The sequence below is a fragment of the Lycorma delicatula genome, chromosome 10, assembly GCF_047948215.1.
Source record: "Lycorma delicatula isolate Av1 chromosome 10, ASM4794821v1, whole genome shotgun sequence".
In the NCBI taxonomy this organism is placed as follows: domain Eukaryota; kingdom Metazoa; phylum Arthropoda; class Insecta; order Hemiptera; family Fulgoridae; genus Lycorma; species Lycorma delicatula.
In genome coordinates, this window is record NC_134464.1 from 75181246 (window position 1) to 75202804 (window position 21559).

Consider the following 21559-nt stretch of genomic DNA (forward strand, 5'->3'; position numbering starts at 1 on the left):
TCAAATTCGAAGTTTTTTTATAACTGAAAGCATAACCTACTTAACTAAACTTACGTTTAGTTGAGTTTAAGGAAGTCCTTCAAATGTTCACGACGTACAGAGAAATGGCAAGCCTAGTATCTGAATGGACAATCTCATTGAACTTGTGAATGCAAAAGTGAGAGAAAATCATCGCTTTACAATTATCAATCTTTCTCTAAAATTTCCAGAAGTTTCAAAGACAACATTGTTGAAAATTGTGATTGACCCTCTAGCCTGTCGTAAACTGTGTGCATGATGGGTGATGAAATGTTGACGAGTGCTCACAAAGATCACAGAATGACATCTACACATGTTTTTCTCGACTACTTTAATCACAAGGAAGTTAAATTTTTTCCCATATTGTCACTGGTGATGAAACGTGGATAACGTACATTAATGCTAAGACAAAATAACAATCCATGCAGTGACATCATTCTGGTTCATCTAAACTGAAAAAATTTAAGCAGACCCAATTTTGAAGGAAAATCATGATAACTAGATTCAACATAATGTATTGATTCATAATGGAATATGTAATGAATATTATGTATTAGATTTAATGTAAAGTGATGGAACATCCATCACGTTACAAGTCTACTGTGAAACACTTTTTAAAATGTATCATGCCATTCAAAACCAATGGGGAATGCTGAGATCAGGAATTGTTCTTCACAACAAGGCACGTCCAAACACAACTGCATGTACAACAGAAAAAATTTTAAAATTCAGATTGGAGATTTTTGATCATCTCCTAACATTCCTGAACTTGCACCCAGTGACTACCATCTCTTCCTACAGCTCAAAAACTGACTTGCTTCTCAATGATTTGAGGAAAGTGAAGAGTTGAAAATCTTGGTGCAAAAGTGGTTACAATCCCACGCGACAGAATTTTATGCAGTGGGTTTGATGAAGCTTTTTTCATGATATCAAAGCGTTTGGAATGAAATGGTGATATGTAGAAAAATAGAAAAAATATGTAAGCATTTGAAACCATTAATAACTTTTTAATTTTTTCAATGTTCTCATTTTGTTACTGATTGGCCCTTACTTTCTGAACCGCCTCTTATGTGTGTGTATATAAATATATATATATATATATATATACACACACATATACACATGCACACACACATTGTAGCAACAGGAAAATACTAAAAGGTAAAACTTTATGGAATAATGCAGTTTAATAAACAACAAATTTTTGAAATCAGAAACTTGATATGAAAAATTTAATCTAAGAAAACACATAACAAAAGTAAATAATGATGATAAAAGTAAATATTTTATTACAAATAAAATATCTTTAATGTTCTGCAGTAACCTTTTAACATGATCAATATTGCAGCAGTGATGTACATAGCCAGAATGATTCTGAAGCCACACTGCAATTGTACACACAATGGCTTATGTAATAATAGTTTTCTAAGCCTGCACAGGTGAAGTAAACATATTGGTTTCAAAAATGCTTCCATGTTTTTTACAGAGTATGTAAATTCAAAACTTCAAGTTGCAAGTATTTTTGAAAGTGTTTACTGATTTTTATATACTTTATTTCAATAAATTTTTAATTAGTGTTTAGCACTTAAAAAACTGACAGAAGAGTTTATAACACACATAACACAAAATAATTTACAAATCCTATTATGTCAAATTATGTGCCAACCTATACATAATTTTGAATATTGTAACATAAATTTTTACTATTCAATCATACACAGGATATTTAAACATACACAGAATATTGTATTCAATTATATTTTTATATTGGTCGAATTATTTATATATGTTTTTAGAAATATATTAAAAAAACCAAATGAATAATTAGAAATCAGACGACTTACTGTAGCACATACAACATCACCATAAACATAATTAGGTTAACATTAACACTAAATCCTGCTGCTGCCGCCACATAAGGTGTTGACACAAAACCAGTTTACAAACAGATTTTCAGTGAAACAAAACTATTTTTTAGTGCTAATTTTTCAGAAAGATTAAAAAAAATAGCATATGACCTTCAAAAACTACAAAATATTTGCAGTGTTGAACCTTGGGAATGCCAGTTGATTAATATGATATTCTGGAAGCCTCCAGATCTCTAAAACAGCTTTCTTGAATGGGGCCAATAGGCAGTTGTCCCTTTTTCGTGTAATGAGAATACCCATAACAAAGCCCTTGTAGCCATGTACAAGTTGTTAATTAGAACCCAACACAAAGGTGGTGAAGACAGTAAGAAATAGCCATCAGTGTCAAAATAAAATTGGTTTGGCAGATTTTGAACTACCAATCTCCTGCTGTTTAAGAAGACTATCGTTAGCCAACTGCACAACAAAACAGGCAATGATTTCTTGAATTAAATTTTCACATAAAAAACAAACTTAAAATCTCTCCTTCAATTTACCTGCTTTAGAAATTCTAATACTTGCATTCCTTAAGAGTTTTTGTCCTTTATGTAATGTTTTGTCACCAATCGTGGATGTCTTAATTAGCCCAGTAACTTAAGTTCTTTTTTTCAGAAGATCTACCATGAATTTCTCTCCTTTGATTAGTCAAAAATAAGGCTAAGCTTTATAAAGGCTTTGTTAATAAACAAAGCCTTTATAAAAGGGCAGTAACAAAATTATTACATTTTCTTGAGTGTACAATACAAAACAAATTCCACATACCAGTGCAGGAAAAAAATGTTTGGATAAAGTTAAGTGTAGAATTCCCTGTACTCTTTACATAACTTTTCAAACTATAATTTTTTCTTATAAAATAAAAAACATGTCAATATAAAAATCTAAATTTTAAAAATAACAACCATAACTATTTAAAAATTAATAAACTAATAATTAAAATTTATAAATTTGAACCTTCAAATTCTAACTATTCATTAGTGCCTTCATCTTCACAATCTTCAAAATCTTCATCGATATCATCATCAATAAGTTCATCAGGAATTGACAAATACTGTAATAATAGTTTAGGATATGGAGCAATCATAAAACCACTAATTGGAACTAACATGTACCTTCCAGCAATTTCTAATAACCACTCAACATTCAGTGGTACTAAACGAAATTTCTCTAACCACACTGAAACAGCAATTAAAAAACTATAGGTTAATCATTAACCAATGAAAATTTTCCATATGAAATAAATAACTTGAGCATACACTATTAATGTAAGCAAAAACATATATAAATGAAAAGTTCCACTTTGTAAACAGGATTTAAATCAATATTTTTCATTGTGGTGAAACTTTTACTGTGATAATCACTTATTTTAATTCTGTTGAAAAAAAAATAGACTTATTTTTTTTTCAACAAGCCATAAACTAGAATAAATAATATACATTAGATTTTAGAAGTAGGTAACCCAGCTTCACCAAATAAGCACTTAAATGAATAATTTGGTTTTTCCAATGCCCAGACAAAAAAAAAAAGAAACAATAATCTGAAGATGTGATCTCAAATGAAATAATCTTATTTAAATAATGGTATTCTGAGTTTTCTAAAAATGTCGGTTAACACACTAAATAAAAACGTTGTAAGTTGGTTAACAGATACATTCAGCAGCATATTAAAAAAAAAAAAGTATTAAAAACTGTTCTAAGAATAACAAAAACTACCAAATCACAGTGACAGAAAACTCTAAAAATGAATACCAATAATCAACTTTCAATATATATATATAGCTAATTATATAATATAAGACTTATTCAGCCACTTCACAAAGTACTGAATTAAAGAACAATCTTAGTTTCTTTTTTTTCATTGAAGTGCTTTTGGGCAAAAGCCCATCTTCAGTAATGTTTTTATTAAATTTTATTTTTTTACATTTACACAACTAATATTTGTTCAGGCAATAAAAAAAAAAAAAATTTAAAACATTATAATATTAAAATTTCCTTTAACATATGCTATCTATATTTTATACAGTACTGTACTGATTATCTAATTTATTTAAAAATTTTTATCAATCTATTACACTTATCTTAATTTTACCATGAAAGCACTTTCACAGGGCCCCACATCCTCAGTCATGATTAATACAGAATTTTTATTATTAATTTGTTTTTATTAGTAACATTTTTATTATTCAGTAGAGACTATCTAATCAGTTAGTTACAAAGAACTCACCTTTGAGTATTATTATTTCAATATATCTCTTTGTTATGAATAAAAATATTAGTCGGGTATTAAAATATTGTTAAGATTAATAGTGCTATTAGCTTATACTTATTATTAAACCTAAAATGATTAAATTAGTACATTAAGGCAAATAATTAGAAAAGTGATGAACAAACCTCTACTCTACTTTTAACAACTATTATTTTAGCGATCACTATTTCATTAAATGGATAGCATACATTTAAAAAAAATTACAATTAAAAACATTAGAAATAAATGTTTGTCTTCTTTCAGTCACCTGCTTAAAAATGATTGGAACTGGAAGAACACAAGTACTCTTAACAAAATTTTAAAAAAGAACATGAATAAAATAAATTTTTATGATTTTAGCAAGTAAAAAAGTTATCTGATGAATTAGCAATTGCTACAAAAGTGCTCAAGTTATATAAATATTAAACAGTAATGTAAATATTTTTAAGTACAATTTTAATACTATTCTACTGCTATGATGCATCAACGCAAGCTATTTATTAATAATTAAACACTGTCTGTATATCCTACACGCAGTTTACTGCTTAAATTAATAAAAAATCTAACATGCTGCAATGATGGGTCCTGCTTTTATAATCTGTAACATGTTGTATACTTACTTTCAATCATGATGTTATCAGATTCAGAATCAATTAAAAGAATCCTAGGAACACCAGATTTATATTTCACATCTGCAAGTACGTCAAGTGAAACAATCTCTCCACCACAGAGTATAATTAAATCCTAAAAAGTGAAGAATAAACAATTACAGGTTATCAAATTAATCAATCAGTAAAAACAATATGTTCAGAAAGTAGAATTTCCAACCAGCTTCTAAATCCAACCATGAGTTCCATATTTATTTCAAACATAAGGTACAGCCGGCCAGATCTTCATCATGGTAAATAAATGGCAGCCATTCTTTGTCAAGTCTGGGTTTTGTAGGGGGTTTGCTAAGAAATCTCCCACTTAGAAGTACTCAGTAAAAACCTTGTGTAATCTACAGCATGACACCTCAAATGTCAAGCAGAATACACTTTTAAAACATGTTGCACTTGTATGAAAACATTATCCTCATAAACAATAGCACTTTCCAAGTTTCTTGACAGCAGTTCTCACAGTCTGTTAACATACACTTACTCTTTGAAGAAATCCTACTAACAGAAGTCAGGTAATATACTTGATGAATGTGACTGCTAATTAATCTCACAAAGCAATGTAAAATTACCTTTCAGCAAATAGCTGCTATCTGTTTATTTGTGGTCTTACGAAGACTGCTACAGGATCCAGCTTCAAAGCGACCTGGATAGTGTAAGCTGTAATCTCAGATCTATCTTTCGCAGCAAGGTGGAAAAATGTTTCAACCATTTTATGATGAAGTACAACACATAAATTAAATGTATAAAGTACCAAATACAAAACAATGTCAATACTTTGAAGTAGTACAAATAACTGGAACTGTTATGCAACTTTTGGATTTGAGCAGTTCTTAATTTTCTTTCTTGGTAATTAGATGTTGAATGAACTTATTTCTTCTTTTTAACTCTTGGATGTAAACTGCAAAATTTCAGTAATCCCAATAACCCACAATGACAGATGTAAATAAATTATAAAAATTAAAACCACAACAGAAAAGTTTAATTCTCAATATTCACGTGTTCAATAATATCTAGAAAGTAAGCTTCCAGTGCTTCTTAGATCAATAACTCATTTATAACATTATTACTAAAACATTGAATCAAATGAGGTAACAGTTTTAAACCATTGTATCCGCAGGTTAGTTACTGATTTAACATGACTTCATATCATTACCCCTCAGTCAGCACCCAAAAATTAAATTAATTATAAATAAAAAATCTGATGTGGACACCACATAACTTCCTTGTACACCTATTAAATTACATATAGACATTTTTTTTTAAATGAAAGTACATAAAATTTTATTTAATTAATAACTTGGAATATTTTTCATTTTTTTTTTTTTTTTTTTTTTTTTTTGTTACTGAATTATCATTTATTGTAAAACATTTTACAATCAGAGGTTAATAATTATTAATAAATCAATATATTTAAATTAAAAAAAAGAAGTTGGATTCGAACTGATGTGTCTTTCCCTTGTAAGATCCAAATATTTCAATAATTAAAATTTTATTTGGCTATAACTCTGGAACTAATGAAAATAAGTACCACTTATGATACATCATTAAAAATCTCTCTATGAGGGCTTATTACTGCAGTTAAGAAAAAGTCCAAAATCCAAATTTTTTGAGTAAATGTTTTTGAGTTATGGGAGATACATACATACATTTGTATGGACAGACGTCATGCTGAAACTAGTCAATATGGATTCAGGGATGATCAAAATGGATATTTCTGTTGAAATTTAAAAACTTAAATTTTTCACGAACACAATACTTCCTTACTTCATACAAAGAAGTAATAACTGAAGTGTATTTATAATCCCATAGATTGTTATAATCCTTAAGGGGTGTTAAAAAAATTCAAAGTTATATTTTATTACTTTCCTGCCTAAATATAGCTATAGCAGAGCTACAGCTCTAAAAGGTAAAGTATTGTAATCGGTCCAATTTGGGGATATGCGATCTGGTGAATATTTCATCAGATGTTGTCGTTTTGACACCTAAGGAACCCAATACACTGAATGGAAATTTTCCAGATGTTATGTTCGTATGTATGTGTTTGGTGTTGGCCTCTAAATCACCTTATATATTAAGAACTACTGGACCAATTTTGATCAAACTTGATCATATTACTTCTACATAAGGGTCATTGATGTCATTAATTTTTCAACTTAAAAGGTCAAGAGGGCGAAGCTGTAGAGCAAGGTCACCCTCAGTGTCTTGAGATTTTGCCTAATAAAGGTTATATTTTTCTTAGGCACATTTGTTAATAATTAAAAAAAAACAATATTTGTAAAAACATTTTTGCAAAATCGCACCCAAAAGTCCAGAAAGTCCTAAAACTGTGTTGTCAGCTTTTTGTTGTAGCTTCCAGTAATATTTAAAAATTTAAGGTCATAAAATGTTCTCATTTTAATTAAGTAACCCTGAAATTAATGACACGAATTTCAATTTTAGTAGAGTTCAAATTGTTCTTGACTAAATTTTAGCTCATTAATTAAACATCAATTACAAAATATTGTTGAAAAATGAATCTATGGTTATTTTGCTGATATAAATTTACCACAGATAAAGATTACATTTGAAAATCATTCAATTAATGAATTTACTGCTTACAGGTAAACCAGTTATTATTAATAATAAGTAATTTTCTTTATCAAATACAAATAAGTTAAAAATTAATTACTGTAGAATGCAAATCACTGTTTCATGTAAGCATTATAAGATTTATAAAAACCTATAAATAAATATATAAATTCATTCACTACTGTTTTGATAAGTAACATTATGTAGTATGCTGGGTGTCCAAATTATCTGAACTTTTATACTGAGTAAATAATTTATTTATTAAGAAAAAGAAATGGGTTATATAAATTTAGAAAAATTAAAACTGAAAGTTTTTTTTTTTAGTGTAATCAAAGATATTCAATATGTGCACCTTTAGTAATTCGCAAAATTTCCAACAAGAAATAAATTTCATGCCAAATTTCTCATCATGCTCATTTAACTTCTATGAGTTCGAATGCATTAACTATCCTCTCCTTAAGGTCATCAATATTCACTACACGAGTTTTGTATACAATATCCTTGATGAAACTCCATATTAAAAAAATCACATGAAGTTATATCGAATTATATCCAAGGCAACCAAGCTATCCAATCCAGCGATTTGGGAATGTGTTGTTGAGAGATTGACGCATTAATAAACCTGAATGTGGCAGCACTCCATCTTGTTGGAATATGATTTCCAGTTATAACTCTTAAGATTGAGGATAAACAAATGCTTCTAACAAGTCCATATAGACATTCACATTAACTGCTTCACCAGAGAAAAAAGATCCGATCATATGTTTGTGAAGCAGCCCACACCAAATATTAATTTTTGGGTTATCTCCAATATGGTCAAGTGTAATATATGGGTTCTCTGATCCCCAGATTCAAACATTCTTAGTGTTCACTTTTCCAGACATATCAAATTTAGCCTCATCTGAAAACATAACTTTTTTAAGATAACAATCTTCATTCTCAATTCTTTCAATCACTTTCACAGCAAATTCCTTTCTGGCAGTGTGATCTTATGGAGTAACGTGCTGCAATATTTATAAATTATAGACACAATTTCAATCATTCCTTTAAAACACTGTGAACAGTGAAAATTTAACTCACCTGCTGCACTTCAAGTTCACTTCCCAGGACTGTCAACAAAAGACTGTCAAATGATCTCCATTTTTTTCATCTGATGTTCTAGAACTGCCTGCACCTTTCTTATGTTCAATACTGCCAGTTTCTTTAAATTTATCATACCATGAGCGAATAATTTTTCTAGAGCAATGATTCTCAACCTTTTTAGTTTCAAAACCCCCAAAAAGTAAAAAAAAAATATATTTATTGAATATTTTACAAACACCCTGAACCCCAACCCAATGAAATCTAGTTAAAACTTTAGCTGTATTGATAACAACAGGTATGAACATCCACGTATGGAGTATACTAACATGGACAATTTACAGGTTCCAACTTTATGTGTACGTGTTCCTTTGAAATTTGGTCTACTTGCATAATATTGCTGTGAATGTCATGTTCAAACATGTTGTGCTCTCAACAGTATAAAAGACATAAGGGATTGCAGAACATTAATTCGAATGTGAAACATGGATCTGGTGCCTTTATTTAAGGTTCTAAGAACAGAGTTTCACTAAAAATAATAATTGAGGTTCCGGGTTTTTTAGTGTGCAGTCAAACTAGAATTTTTTTTCAATTAGATTCTTATGCAAAATGATAAATTTGTGAAAAATTCACGATCATCCAGTGAATCAAGCAGTAAAAAGACAAGATTGTACAGTAACTGTTATTTAAATTATGGTTTTACCTTATAGAATGGAAAGCCACAGTGCGTTGTTTGTTTTCATGCCCTATCTGATGAAAGCATGAAGCCATCAAAATTAATTTGACACTTGGAAACTAACTAAAAATTTGGGTCTTAAAAGCAAACCCTTGGAATTTTTCAAAAGAAAATTACATACTTTGAGAAACAAATAAGCTTCTATCTGTAAATCAAGCCATACTGATAAAAGTGTACTTGAAGCATCTTATCTCTTAGCAATAAGAGCAGCTAAGATGTCCATGCCCCAAACAATCCCAGAAAACCTCATATTGCCTGCTGCAAATGATATGGTCAGTGTTTTAATAACCATGGAAGAAGCAAAAAAAATTGAAAAAATTCCACTTTCTAAAGACACAATATCAAACTGATGACATGGTTGTCAGTGCCTGTGATCAGGTAATTCAGCAAGTGAGTTCAAGTGAAATTTTTTAGTATTCAATTTGATGAAACAGATGTGGTAAACATTTCTCAGTTCTTATGTTTTGTGAGAAATGATTGCAATAGGGACAGATCAAAGAAAGTGTTTTTATTTTTCAAATCAATACCTGGTCATGCAACAGGACAATATATTTTTGATTTTGTTTAAGAAGCTACTAAAAACTGTAACACAGCTTGGACAAAATGTATTGCAGTAAGTAGTGATAGGCAAAGGCCGTAACAAGAAAAAACAGTGGATTTTTAAAAAAATTGAAAGATCATCTTATACGAAGGGTGGAATGGACACACTGCTTCCATAACAGATATATTCTTGCCACAAAAAAATACTGGAAAATCTCAAACAAATTCTTTGTAAAGTTGTAAAAATGGTTAATTGTATTAAGTCGCCCATTACAGAATAGGCTGTTTGCTAAACTATGCAATGAAAAGGGCGAAAAGAAAAAATTTCTTCTTTCCCATACAAAAGTCAGTTGGATATCACAGAGGAAAATGTTATCTTGGTTATTGCAATGCGAGATGAATAATTTCCAGGACAAACAAATGCCATTCTCAATTTTTACACAGATTAATATGTTGCTGTTGGCTTACTTAGTTGATGTATTTTCTCATTTAAATGACTTCAATGTGAATTTTGACAGACCAAGTTCATGTTTTCAATAAGAAGCTTGATATCTGGATTATTCGCCTTCAAAGCAAAAATTCTGTTTCATTTCCTCTCACTTCCGATTATACTGAGAAATATTTGAATGAAGAAGATACTATTACTCACCACAGTTTGGATAGCATAAAGTTGCATTTGCAGGAGCTAAAAATTCATTTAGTGGAGTATTTCCTGGGAAGATAAAAATGATATTTTGAAGAGATGGGTACTGAATCCATTTTGTGAAAACACTGTTGCAGCTGTTAAGATTCATGACCAGCTCATCGAAACGTCTGCCAACAAAATGTTACAACTACAATTCACATCTGAAGATTTAGATACATTTTGGCTTGCACATCGAAGTGAAAATGGAAATTTAGTACAGAAGCATCGAAAATATTAATCCCTTTTGCCATGTCTTACCTTTGTGAAAAGGATTTTCCATCTAGGGTTATGCTAAAAATTAAATATACGAATCATCTTTTATCACTTGAAAACAATTTGCTTTAATGAGTGTCTAACATATATTAATGTATGTAGAAACTTTTAAATGAAAAACAAATGCAACTATCTCACTAATTTATTTTCTTTACATGTATACTTCTAAATGTAAGTAAATTGTTTAAGTAAATGATTTTTTTCTCATAAAATCATTTCATTATTTTTTATGTGTAAAGTTGTTTTGTAACCCAGGGATTGCAACCCTCAGGTTGAAAAATGCTGTACTAGGGGCTGGGTCTAAGTTAAGTTATAAAATTGTGTCGAATTTGTGTGTCTGATTTTATTTCAATAGACCACTCATAGTGGCTCACATATGTGGTTACATATGCAGTACTATCTAGTATATTTGGAAAGGGAAACTTCATGAGTTACCTGTTAAAGAGAGCCTAACCCATTCATTAACAGGATTATTAATTTTTCTAGTAAGGTACCAAAGTTGTTCAGATAATTCTCCGACATCCAGTATAATTTATCATAATCTAGTCTATTTTTTCTACACATCAAACATGTGATTTTGGTATGTACATGAGCTTTTCAGCATAACATTTTAACATCAATTTTTTTTTTTAAATATACATATTTGAAAAGAAATTAATTTTTCGGATGTAATTATTTCCAAATTATAACAATTGAAAGGTATTCTGTACAGATCTTAAAAACATATTTTATTCATAATTTTAATATGAAAATAAAGGTGATAAGAAGTCAAATTTAAGTCTTTGAATAACAGTATGTTGTCAACCCTACATATAGAAAAGATAACAGCAATAACCAAGTTTTTTGAGCCTAAGCTAGAACAATTACTAAATAAACATCATGGAACATTATTACTTGAAATAATTAAGATCTTTTCTATTAATTCCACGGCAATGTACACATTATTGTGTATATAATTGTTGTTTTCTATTAATTTCCAAGTTTTAAACATCATATATATTTTCTGTCAATAAGAGGTTAATTTTCAATCGTCGTAAATTTGATTGTGTATTTAAGTTTCTGTTGTCTTATGCCTAAAAATGAATTTACTTCCATTGCATAATAAAATCAGAGTAAACAATTCACCATTGTGTTTCCAATCTGAAGGAATATTGCCCTCAACTTATTTAGCAGATATTATACTACCAAACAATATTGGTATTTTCATTTATTCACAAGCAAGTGAATTAATAACAATAGAATTCTATGACACAGTTGAATATTTCCACAGAAAACTGTTTACTAGTCAAATTATTTGCAAGACTGTGCTAGTCCATCATTAAAGTTTCAATTCATTTGAAGAGATCCAAGGGTGGTTACTTGACTACTTCAAAAAAAATTGAAACTTATCCACTTGTTTCCTACATGTCTCAGGACCTTAAAACTATTTTTTTTTTATTTTTTATTTAAGCAGTTTAACTGTGGCAGCCATTTTTGTTACGTTGTGCACACTTATATTTGTGATTGTAAGGGTTTACAGAAAAAATCATAAATCTATTTATTGGTCCTGGAAGGATGAAACAAAAAGAGATTTATTCATAATTTCTAAAGGTAAAACATTGGTCCCAGTGGTTTATTCACTTATCTCTCTTCTTTTTATGAGAAAATTACCAATAAAATTGAAAATGAAAAACAGTGAAATTTCTCTTTTGGTAATTTTTTTCAAGAGGCAAGGATGGCATACACAGTTTGAATTATTTTTTTTATATATAGGTATATGTTACGAGTTTTACCATAAATAATATTAATGATGCTATACTTACCCCTAAATTTTAAGAATTTTTGAAAACTAATTTTTTTAAATTAATTCAAAATTTGGCTTCAAATAACTCTGATGGGGCTGGTGATAAAAATTTCAAATTTGTACAACTTGCAATGTTTTGGTAGATGTTTATGGCAAATAAAAAAAGTTTCTTGTGTATTGTACTAATAAAAAAGTTATAACCTCTGAAAAATCACGAAGAACCTGTTAAAAGCAATACCATTTTGAAAAACTAAATAAATATTCCAAGGGGGTTTCTTGCCTTCTTGGCACTTAAATATCTTTATATGTATTATATAGTTGAACTTGTTTGAATCGTGCAGTGTTTAAACTGCATGGTGTTTAAACTGTATTTAAACTTGAATAAACTGCAGTGTTTATGCTTGTTTTATCATTTAGCTTTGCAGTTACAGAAAGACTGGTCAGTCAGCTGTTCACATCTTTACAGTTTCTTAAATTTCATCCTGTGTTTAGAAGTTTTAATTAAATAGATAAGTTTTACTTAATTATATTTACAGATTTTAAAATCAGTTAAACTTTTACATTATTTTCAAGTAATTTCACATGAAGCAATGGAAGAACAATGTTCCATAAGAATTTATGTGAATGAAGTGTCATAAAACAGTGTATAGAACAGTGCCAAAAGAACTCTATTACAATTTGTGAATTTAGTGATGAAAACAAACAACTTATTTTTTTACGTGTTAATTCAGATGTCACTAGTGTTTGTAAATATAATGAAAAAATGTTTTTGTCAAAATTCAATTATCTGTATGGACAGTTCTGTTGTGACCCTTTGAGAACTCATAAAAAAACAATTAAGAAAAACTTTAGACAAATAACATTAGTGCGAGCTCTTAAAGAACGCATTTTCCAAATTTTAATTTACTTCCTGGGAAGTCTCTTTGAGTTAACCGTTTCAAAAGTATTTTTTCTCAACAGAACAAAGAACTATATGAATGCAAAGACCAGTAGCAATACATTGCCCCACATCACAATATTAAGCAATTGGATGCTGCTTGTAGCATTTTGGGTGTATCACCTGCATCAAAATTAAAAAAATTAAGCACGGATCAAAGGCCATCAGCATTAAAATTAAAATAAATAAGGTATCTCAAAAATAATAAACTTTCATTGTTACAAAAACAGGCTATTTCATTGAATAATTAAAATTTTGCTAAAATTTATTTTTTTTTACAAGTACTTTTGAATCAGAATTGTATTAGGTTACTGGTATTGGTTAAGTTACCATTAAATTATGATATTAGCATTAAATTACCTGTCATTAGTAAAAAAACGTTTATGTAAAAAAACAAGTGGGTAAGTTTCAATTTTTTTTTGATTTGGTTAAGTAATCAGCTTGTTTTTTTGGAGCACTTCAAATAGAATGACCCAGTGTGAAAATGTTACAGGCAGTCTGAACACTGAAGCTGAAATAAATAAATCACTGTTCAGCCAGTGAAAATAAACAGAGAAGATTTACCACAACAATGGGTACTTGTGAAGAAGTGGTTTACAGCAGCAGTACATAACTGACCTGCTTGGAGTTGTATACAAACGAATTATTCCTTATACAATAATTATTTCTGTAGAATAGAAAGGCTATAGTGATTTAAAACATAACCCAGAATGTACAGATATAACAGTTAACCTTTGTAGATATTTGTTAATAAAGACACTAGAGCTCATACAAAGAATATTGAGAATTCATGGGGAAAGGCCAGATCAAAGAACAAATTAGTGTAGAGGACCCATCACACAATGTTTAGATAGTTATTTATGTGAATTCATGTGGAAAAGGTTAAAGCTAGAAAATCTGACGCCTTCAATTAAGTTCTTAGAGTTATTTTTAGTGCAAAACAAACACCTAGAATAAATTATTTAGTGTCATTAATTGCTGTAAATGTTGTCTCATATTCTTTTACCCAATTATCAAGGTAAAAAAATTACCATTTAAATTTATATGATTGTGGTACTCCTACATTCCTTACAATTTCAAGTTTTCAACATGTAAATTATGTAGAGGTTGGAAATTAATAGAAAAAATCCAACAGCTTTTTAGAAATACATACATTAACTTGTTCAATTGTTGTACTTGTGTATGGTGGATGAGGAACCACAATAAATTTTGACAATGGTGGTGGGTTATCTATCTGTTTGCATCTCAATGGACCTGGTTCACCAGATGAATCCAACACTAAATAATCCTCCTGAATAATATAAAAATACAAACTTATTAAATTATTATCATTGAAAAAGTTAGAAAAACAATCATTAAAATTTTCAACAAAATGTTCAGATTTTGGTAAAATCAATAACAATAAAATACATTGTAAAATTATAATACTAATTCTTTTCTGTAACATTAAAGTTGGTGGGATACTTTGTAAATAGTATTACAACCAATAACAGTATGTAACAATTACTTGGAATTACCAGTATTTTCAAATAATTTTATGGTACTGCAACAATCAACTAGGCTTTTAAAATTTGGTCTGATACACTTAAAATGCAATTACTTTGGTTTATTTGTAAGTGCTTATATTCATTTTTTTTCAACAATTAACTAGGAATAACATTCTGGAAATCAAAAGGATATAAAGTACCAATTTTTAAAGGATATATTACCACTAATCTGTGTTAAAATATTCACTGATGAACTTAACAGATCTACAGGTGAGATGAATCCTTCTCCTTTTCTATACCTGCAAATCCATAGTCTCAGGTGTTAACAACAATTTACAGATAGACGTAGTTATGATGAATGCTTGGATTCATTTAGTTGTTACAATATATCAATATAAGTTCACATTTGATTACAGTACCATTTGTATAAGTGCCTTCTAAATACAATTTTTTCTACACACCTTTAATCTTAATGAAAACTTTATAGTTTTAAATCAGATGAGTAACTTTTTATACTATTTCTGTAATTTTGTACTATTTAGATTATGCTTAATAAGATTATCTAATTACATACTTATTTAGTTAATAATAGAATAATTATGATACCAATTGCTATAATATTACAATTTGTATGTTCTATTAACTAGTATAATAAAACTTGATAAAGGCTTTTAAATTTTCATCTAATATAGTTAAATTGCAATTTTCCAAAATGTAAAAAATGTTTTTTTTTATTTTGAAAAGCAGATTTCATTTTTTCTATCTTATTTCTCTAACACTTTATCTGGATTGGATGGTTTTAAAAAAAATCTTTCTGAGTTCTAAGTGAAGGAAAAAAATGCTTTTTTTCAAATTATTTTGATACTATTGTACTTTCTTGACTATTTGTTATTTTTCTTGTTGAATACGCTTGGTCAGAATATAATCTTGTCTTTTCTTTCTGCTGGGATGAAATATCAGACCTAAATTGATTGTTTCATTAATTAAAGAAAAAAAAGTGCAAATATAGTTACATAGTGCAGAATTAATGGTAAAACATGATAACATGATAGAAAACATGATAATTTTGTGCAGTGGCCACTCATATACTGCTTTTTTTTCTTTTACTGTCTAGCCCCCAGAACCACCATAAGGTATTACCTCAGAGGATGAATGAGGATATGTATGAATTTAAATGAAGTGTAGTTTTGTACAGTCTCAGTTTGACCATTCCTGAGATATGTGGTTAATTGAAACCCAATCACCAAAGAACACTGGTTATCCATGATCTAGTATTCAAATCCAAATAAAATTAATTGTCTTTACTAGGATTTGAACCTTAGAAATTTTGACTTCGTAACCAGCTGATTTGCAATGACAAGTTCACCATAGACCAATCCGGTGGGTTAGTGTATACTGTTTGCTACTCATATAGTCTAAGGCTCAATGTCAATTGCCTAATTCATATTTCATACTAGATTGTTTCTGTATATCATTAATTTTAAATAACATTGTGTATAGTTTCTTTGAATGCAGATAGCATTTAATTGCTTTAAAGATTTAATTCACCACATATATAGAAGCATAGAAATTAACAAAATGTAAAAGAAAAAATTCAAGCTTGCCCATCATTAGTGACCAATGATCATAGCAGTTCATGACTCATGAAATAAATTTCCTAATTACTGTTTTCTTATCTTATAACAGCTAAAAATTACATGCATAGATAAATTAAGATAGATTTTCTAATCAATTTACACAAACAATTGTGTTTGATTACTAAGGATGACATTACCAAAATAACTAATTACAAAGTTTCAATTTAATAAGTAAATAAATAATAGTAAATAAATCAAATACCTCTGGTAGTAATTTTCCAGCTTTTAAAGAATCACTAATCCAGTTTGTAGATACAACCCATAATCTACTGGCAACACCTTTTAAATATTTAAAAGTATGAGGTGCTCTATTTCCATTTTCTGGACTTATAATAACATGAGTTGTCATGCCATCAGTTATATTATTTGTAATATCTGCATTCAAATGGAATGCAAATAATTTTAATTCTTTTAACTGTGTATCTGATAATCGTGAATACACAAATGACATACTACTAGGAGCTTCACTATTTATCTTAACACATTCTTCACTTCCATCTAACTTTGCAATTTCAACATGATTTGCACTGCTGCTACATTCTTTTTCGGATGGTACAAATAAATTTGGTAGAACATTTAACTTATTGGTTTTATTATTTATATGAGGTGATTTTATTTTATTTGAATTGTCAGTATCAGTGAGATCTACCGATGAAGGTATTTCATTGAGACTTCTATTCATAACTGTTGAATTATACGTCTTTACAAAATTACTATCATTTACTGAAGTTGGCACTTCATTTGTTTCAAAATCGGGAACTATCTCACTTACGCTAGGACTCATTTGTACAATTCTCTGCGATTGCTGCCATCTGAAAATTAAAATATCAGTAAATTAAATACATTTTAATTATTAAATTATAGGTAATGAAATGTAACAGAAAGGAGGATATTAAGGAATTATCCTATAGAATTTAGAGAGATGAACATAATGACATCCTGTCATTTTCTTATTTCTTAATAATAAACAAGCTGAGTATTATTAAGCAATTAATAACATATGACTTTTCACTTTCCTTTAAAATGTCAACTAAACAACATTACTAATTTTATTTCTGTTCTAGCTAGACAGTATGTTTAATGCATATTTAAAAATGTGAATTTAACTAAAGGATGAAACTATTGTGATTTAATGAAATGATTAATTAATTCAATGTAAATTTAAAAGTAAATAAAGGAAGTGTAAATTATCCATAGTTTATCTGGATTTGTGTTCTATTTGTTATACTGATAAAGATTAAAGCAGTAATTAATGTGAGAAGGCTGCCAAGGAGGGTAATAACATGGAGCAACAGTAAAGAGTGGAAGTAATTGTACACTTAGAGCTGAGACAAGGCAAACTCTGATGACTAGTGAAGCAGTAGATCTCGACTGTTCCTGTATTGATTAAATGCTGGTTTGAGAATACCCCATCAAAGGTTGGGTGAGTTGGTTGCACTTTAGTGCAAGCCACATAGGAGCATATCATTTGCTTCTGTCTATTACAAAGAGATGGCTCACCACTGTCCACCAGCAGACTTACCATGGGGCTTGAGCAAAAAGCACCTGTGGCAAGATGGATGAACAAATGATGGCCTGCATCGAGCATCTTTAGTGAGATGGCTCTTTGCCAACAAATAAGCTATGCAGCTGTAGTCCAAGAAAGAACAGACCAGAGCTTGCAAGAAGCACAACATGCATACACGATTGGCTCCCCAATGGGACAGAATTCAAAGTTAGACTAACATTTTTAGATATTTTACCTTCAGCTACTATTTACCTTCACTAATTTTAAGTAGTGACCTTATGAACATCTTTACATTGCAAATTACTTATGTTATGACCATAAATGTAAAAATCTGCAAACTTAAAAAAACAGACATTGTTGATTACTTGGATTACTTGTTTAAAATGTAGCCAATAAAACAAAAAAATCTCTTGTATAGTTTTTTAGGTGTCAAGTTCAATGGGCTATAAACAAAGAAAAATCAGTTTCTTTAACCAATAAGAAAGTTGATTTTTAAAACAAAAAAAAAAATAAAGTTTATTCTGTATAATTTATTAATAATCGTATTTAAAAAATCTGAAAATCAATCTGCAGATTCGAGGACAGGTGTTACAAACAACAGAATCAATTTTTTCAAATCTTATCACAAAAACAGGACGCGCAAAGAGTAAGTAAATTTTTATACTTTTCATTGAAAAAACAGGATCTAAACACACTGAATTTGAAAAAATAACAACAAAATATTAAATGAAAAAAAGACATGACAGATTAACATAAGTAATTACACCATTACATACTTAGAAATCAACAACCTTATTAAAATGGGTGCCATTACCAGTGCTACTGGGAACACCATTCCACTGAAGAAAATGTTTACATTTATATTTAAAAAATTGATATTTAAAATTTATATTTAAAAAATATAAATAAAAAAAATTTATAAAATATAAAAAATTTATAAAAAAATTTATATTTAAAAATTAAGCGAGTTGTTTATTTTTTAGTTGTTTAAATAATTGTTTATATTTATATTTTTTTAAATTAAAAAATTCATTAAAAAATATTGTTAATCTGTTTTGACGTCAACTATTCAATCCAATTTTCTGCCAATTATTTTCAAATCTCTGTACTGTGATTTTTTAATTCCTTGGTATGAAAAATGCAGGAAAGGAATGCCCGTTTCACAGATATATCAAAACTAATTGAATTACTTTTGAAAATCTGTTAATTCTGGATGGCAATTTTTAAATCATCCACCAAACCCAGTAAAAAAAAAAAAATTATATCTTAACCCAGTAATATATAAAATAAATTAAGAAAAGAAAAAATAATTAAACGGAAAAAAAACTTACTGTTAAAACAGATTCTATAAATTTAAAAACGTAACTAAACAAAGTCCACTGGGATTATCAGTATATAATAAACAAACAAAAAATAATGTAAATTAAACCAAGTAATGTTCGTGGAAAGAAATGTAAAAAGTTACATAAATCACATTAAAAAAATACCACAATCTCCAAGTAACTTGGAAAAAATATAAGGAAATGTTCACAAAAAATGAGCAAACAGAATAACTTAATTACAGCTAGTTCACTGAAATATAAACCGATAGAAAATTGTTAAAACATCTAATTTTTTAATATGAAATAATAAAAATACAGGAATAGGTTACTCTGTAAATTATACATTTATCATAAGTCATTTTAATATAACTTATAATTAAAAGGAGTACAGCAAATTATAACAAACCATGTTTGTATAGAGTACAGTCAAACATAGCGAATTGATTTCTCAGCTGTGTATCTAGTGTGGCAAAGCACACTGTGTTATAAAATATACAGAAGTTTAACCATAAAATAGGTAAAAAAAATAAAATCTACTGTTGGAGGATGTGTGTGTGTGTGTGGGGGGGGGGGGGGGGTCTGTGTATGTGTAGCCTTGTTGGGGAGTAGGTGGTGGGGTGAGAGGCTGGAGTGAATGTGGTAGATGAGAGTCCGACAGTACATGGTACAACGTTGTGAAGTGTAATGCAAACTTCAGCGAAAGATTATTAGATTATTACATGTTGGTTGTCGAATAAATTTATATTCCATACATCAAGCATATTGTGTTTTTTATTCAGGGTAGTGTCAACCATATCTGGAGGATCCAGCCTATAATTAAATTAAATACAGTCTAACTGAGCTATTAACATCTACCTTAGATTCAATTCCAAGTCAGAGTTTTTAGAAACTGATGGTGGTGTTGGGGAAATATTTTCTTCAATATCTTCATATTCATCATCATTATCAGAAGCTTCAATAATAGTTGGTCGACTATTATGTTTCACAGCAACCTCCTGTTCAAAGAAAAACAAAAGAAAATTAATATACATCTATTTAAATCTTGGGATAAAAAACTGATACAGTAAGATTAAAAGCAATTAATTAACAGTTATATTGAAAAAATACATATGTGACTACTGCTAGTTAAGCAACACACCCACTCACAATTGAAGGTGTACATAATGTATTACGTACACCTTGGTCCTTGGTTAATGTATAATTGTACATACATAAGTTACTTACTACTTTAAGGACCCTCAAATAATCTAAATATTCCTGATTTTATTTCTGTTTTCAGTAAGCTGTGCATCCCTTTATAACCTGACCATTATGTAGAATTAACAAAATTTTAACAAACAGCATCTTGAAAATGAAATAATAAAAAAAATTCCCAATAATTTAAGCTTTGTTTAATAAATCAATAACCATAAATAACTAAACAAGATTATTATACTTTCTAGTAGATCTGGTGTTGAATTGAGTTGTATTTTAGACAGTTAGGCCTATTACACAACAGGAAAAAACTTCATGCCTACTCCCCCCCAGATTACATAAAGTGTACAATGACTCAATTAACTACTGTATCAAAATAGACCTCATGTAAACTATAAACCCAAAATGGGAAAGAAGGGATAAAAGGCAAGGAAAAGAGATGGATATTGAGAAAATATCTTTTAATCATGTTGGTATCACAGCGCAACTGAAAAACTGACTCCAATGGCCCAGCCTCAAGTCCTGTCCAGGAATTAGTCTTACTCTATTCAAATCTCTTTGGAGGATCAAAGAAGCATTCTTTCAGGAAAACATAATTGATCTATGACTTAGAATTGAACAAAAAACAGATGCTGTAATAAGACTGGTTTCCTCCATAAACTAAAGAGCTAACCAGGACTAGAAAGCTCAAGCTTTCTAAAGTATCTGTGCGCATCCCTGCAATAAGTTTATTCTCAGGATAAATAACCCTACAATTAATACTATTCAAACAAAACAATTTATTACAAAATATTATGTAAAAATGTAGAAATAACAGTGTAAATGTTGGTATAAAGACAGAAAAGTTCAAGTTAAAAATATCACTGTGAGAGAAGAAAATAACAGATTTTGGCAAGGTTTTAAGCAATACTTGCCTCATGAATGAAAGGAAAAAGTGTATAAATACATAAAACAGTGTAAGTTTGTAACTTATTTATAAGTTACA

General features: G+C 29.1%; 1 protein-coding gene across 5 annotated transcripts in view; it reads right to left on the reverse strand.

Moving 5' to 3' along the window:
* Window positions 1–21559, reverse strand: part of LOC142331036 (uncharacterized) — a 43174-nt gene continuing 21615 nt past the window's right edge. The window contains exons 6-11 of one of the 5 annotated variants that reach the window (XM_075376640.1): window positions 20236–20375; window positions 16754–17363; window positions 14581–14718; window positions 4787–4910; window positions 2877–3098; window positions 1–470 (exon numbers count right to left, since the gene is read on the reverse strand). In XM_075376640.1, coding sequence (XP_075232755.1) covers window positions 2890–3098; window positions 4787–4910; window positions 14581–14718; window positions 16754–17363; window positions 20236–20375 — 1221 coding nt within the window. In that variant the 3' untranslated portion in view covers window positions 1–470; window positions 2877–2889. Of the gene's footprint in view, window positions 471–998; window positions 3099–4786; window positions 4911–14580; window positions 14719–16753; window positions 17364–20235; window positions 20376–21559 lie in introns of those variants that run through there. The other 4 variants (XM_075376641.1, XM_075376639.1, XM_075376642.1 and 1 more) reach the window with 4 other exon arrangements.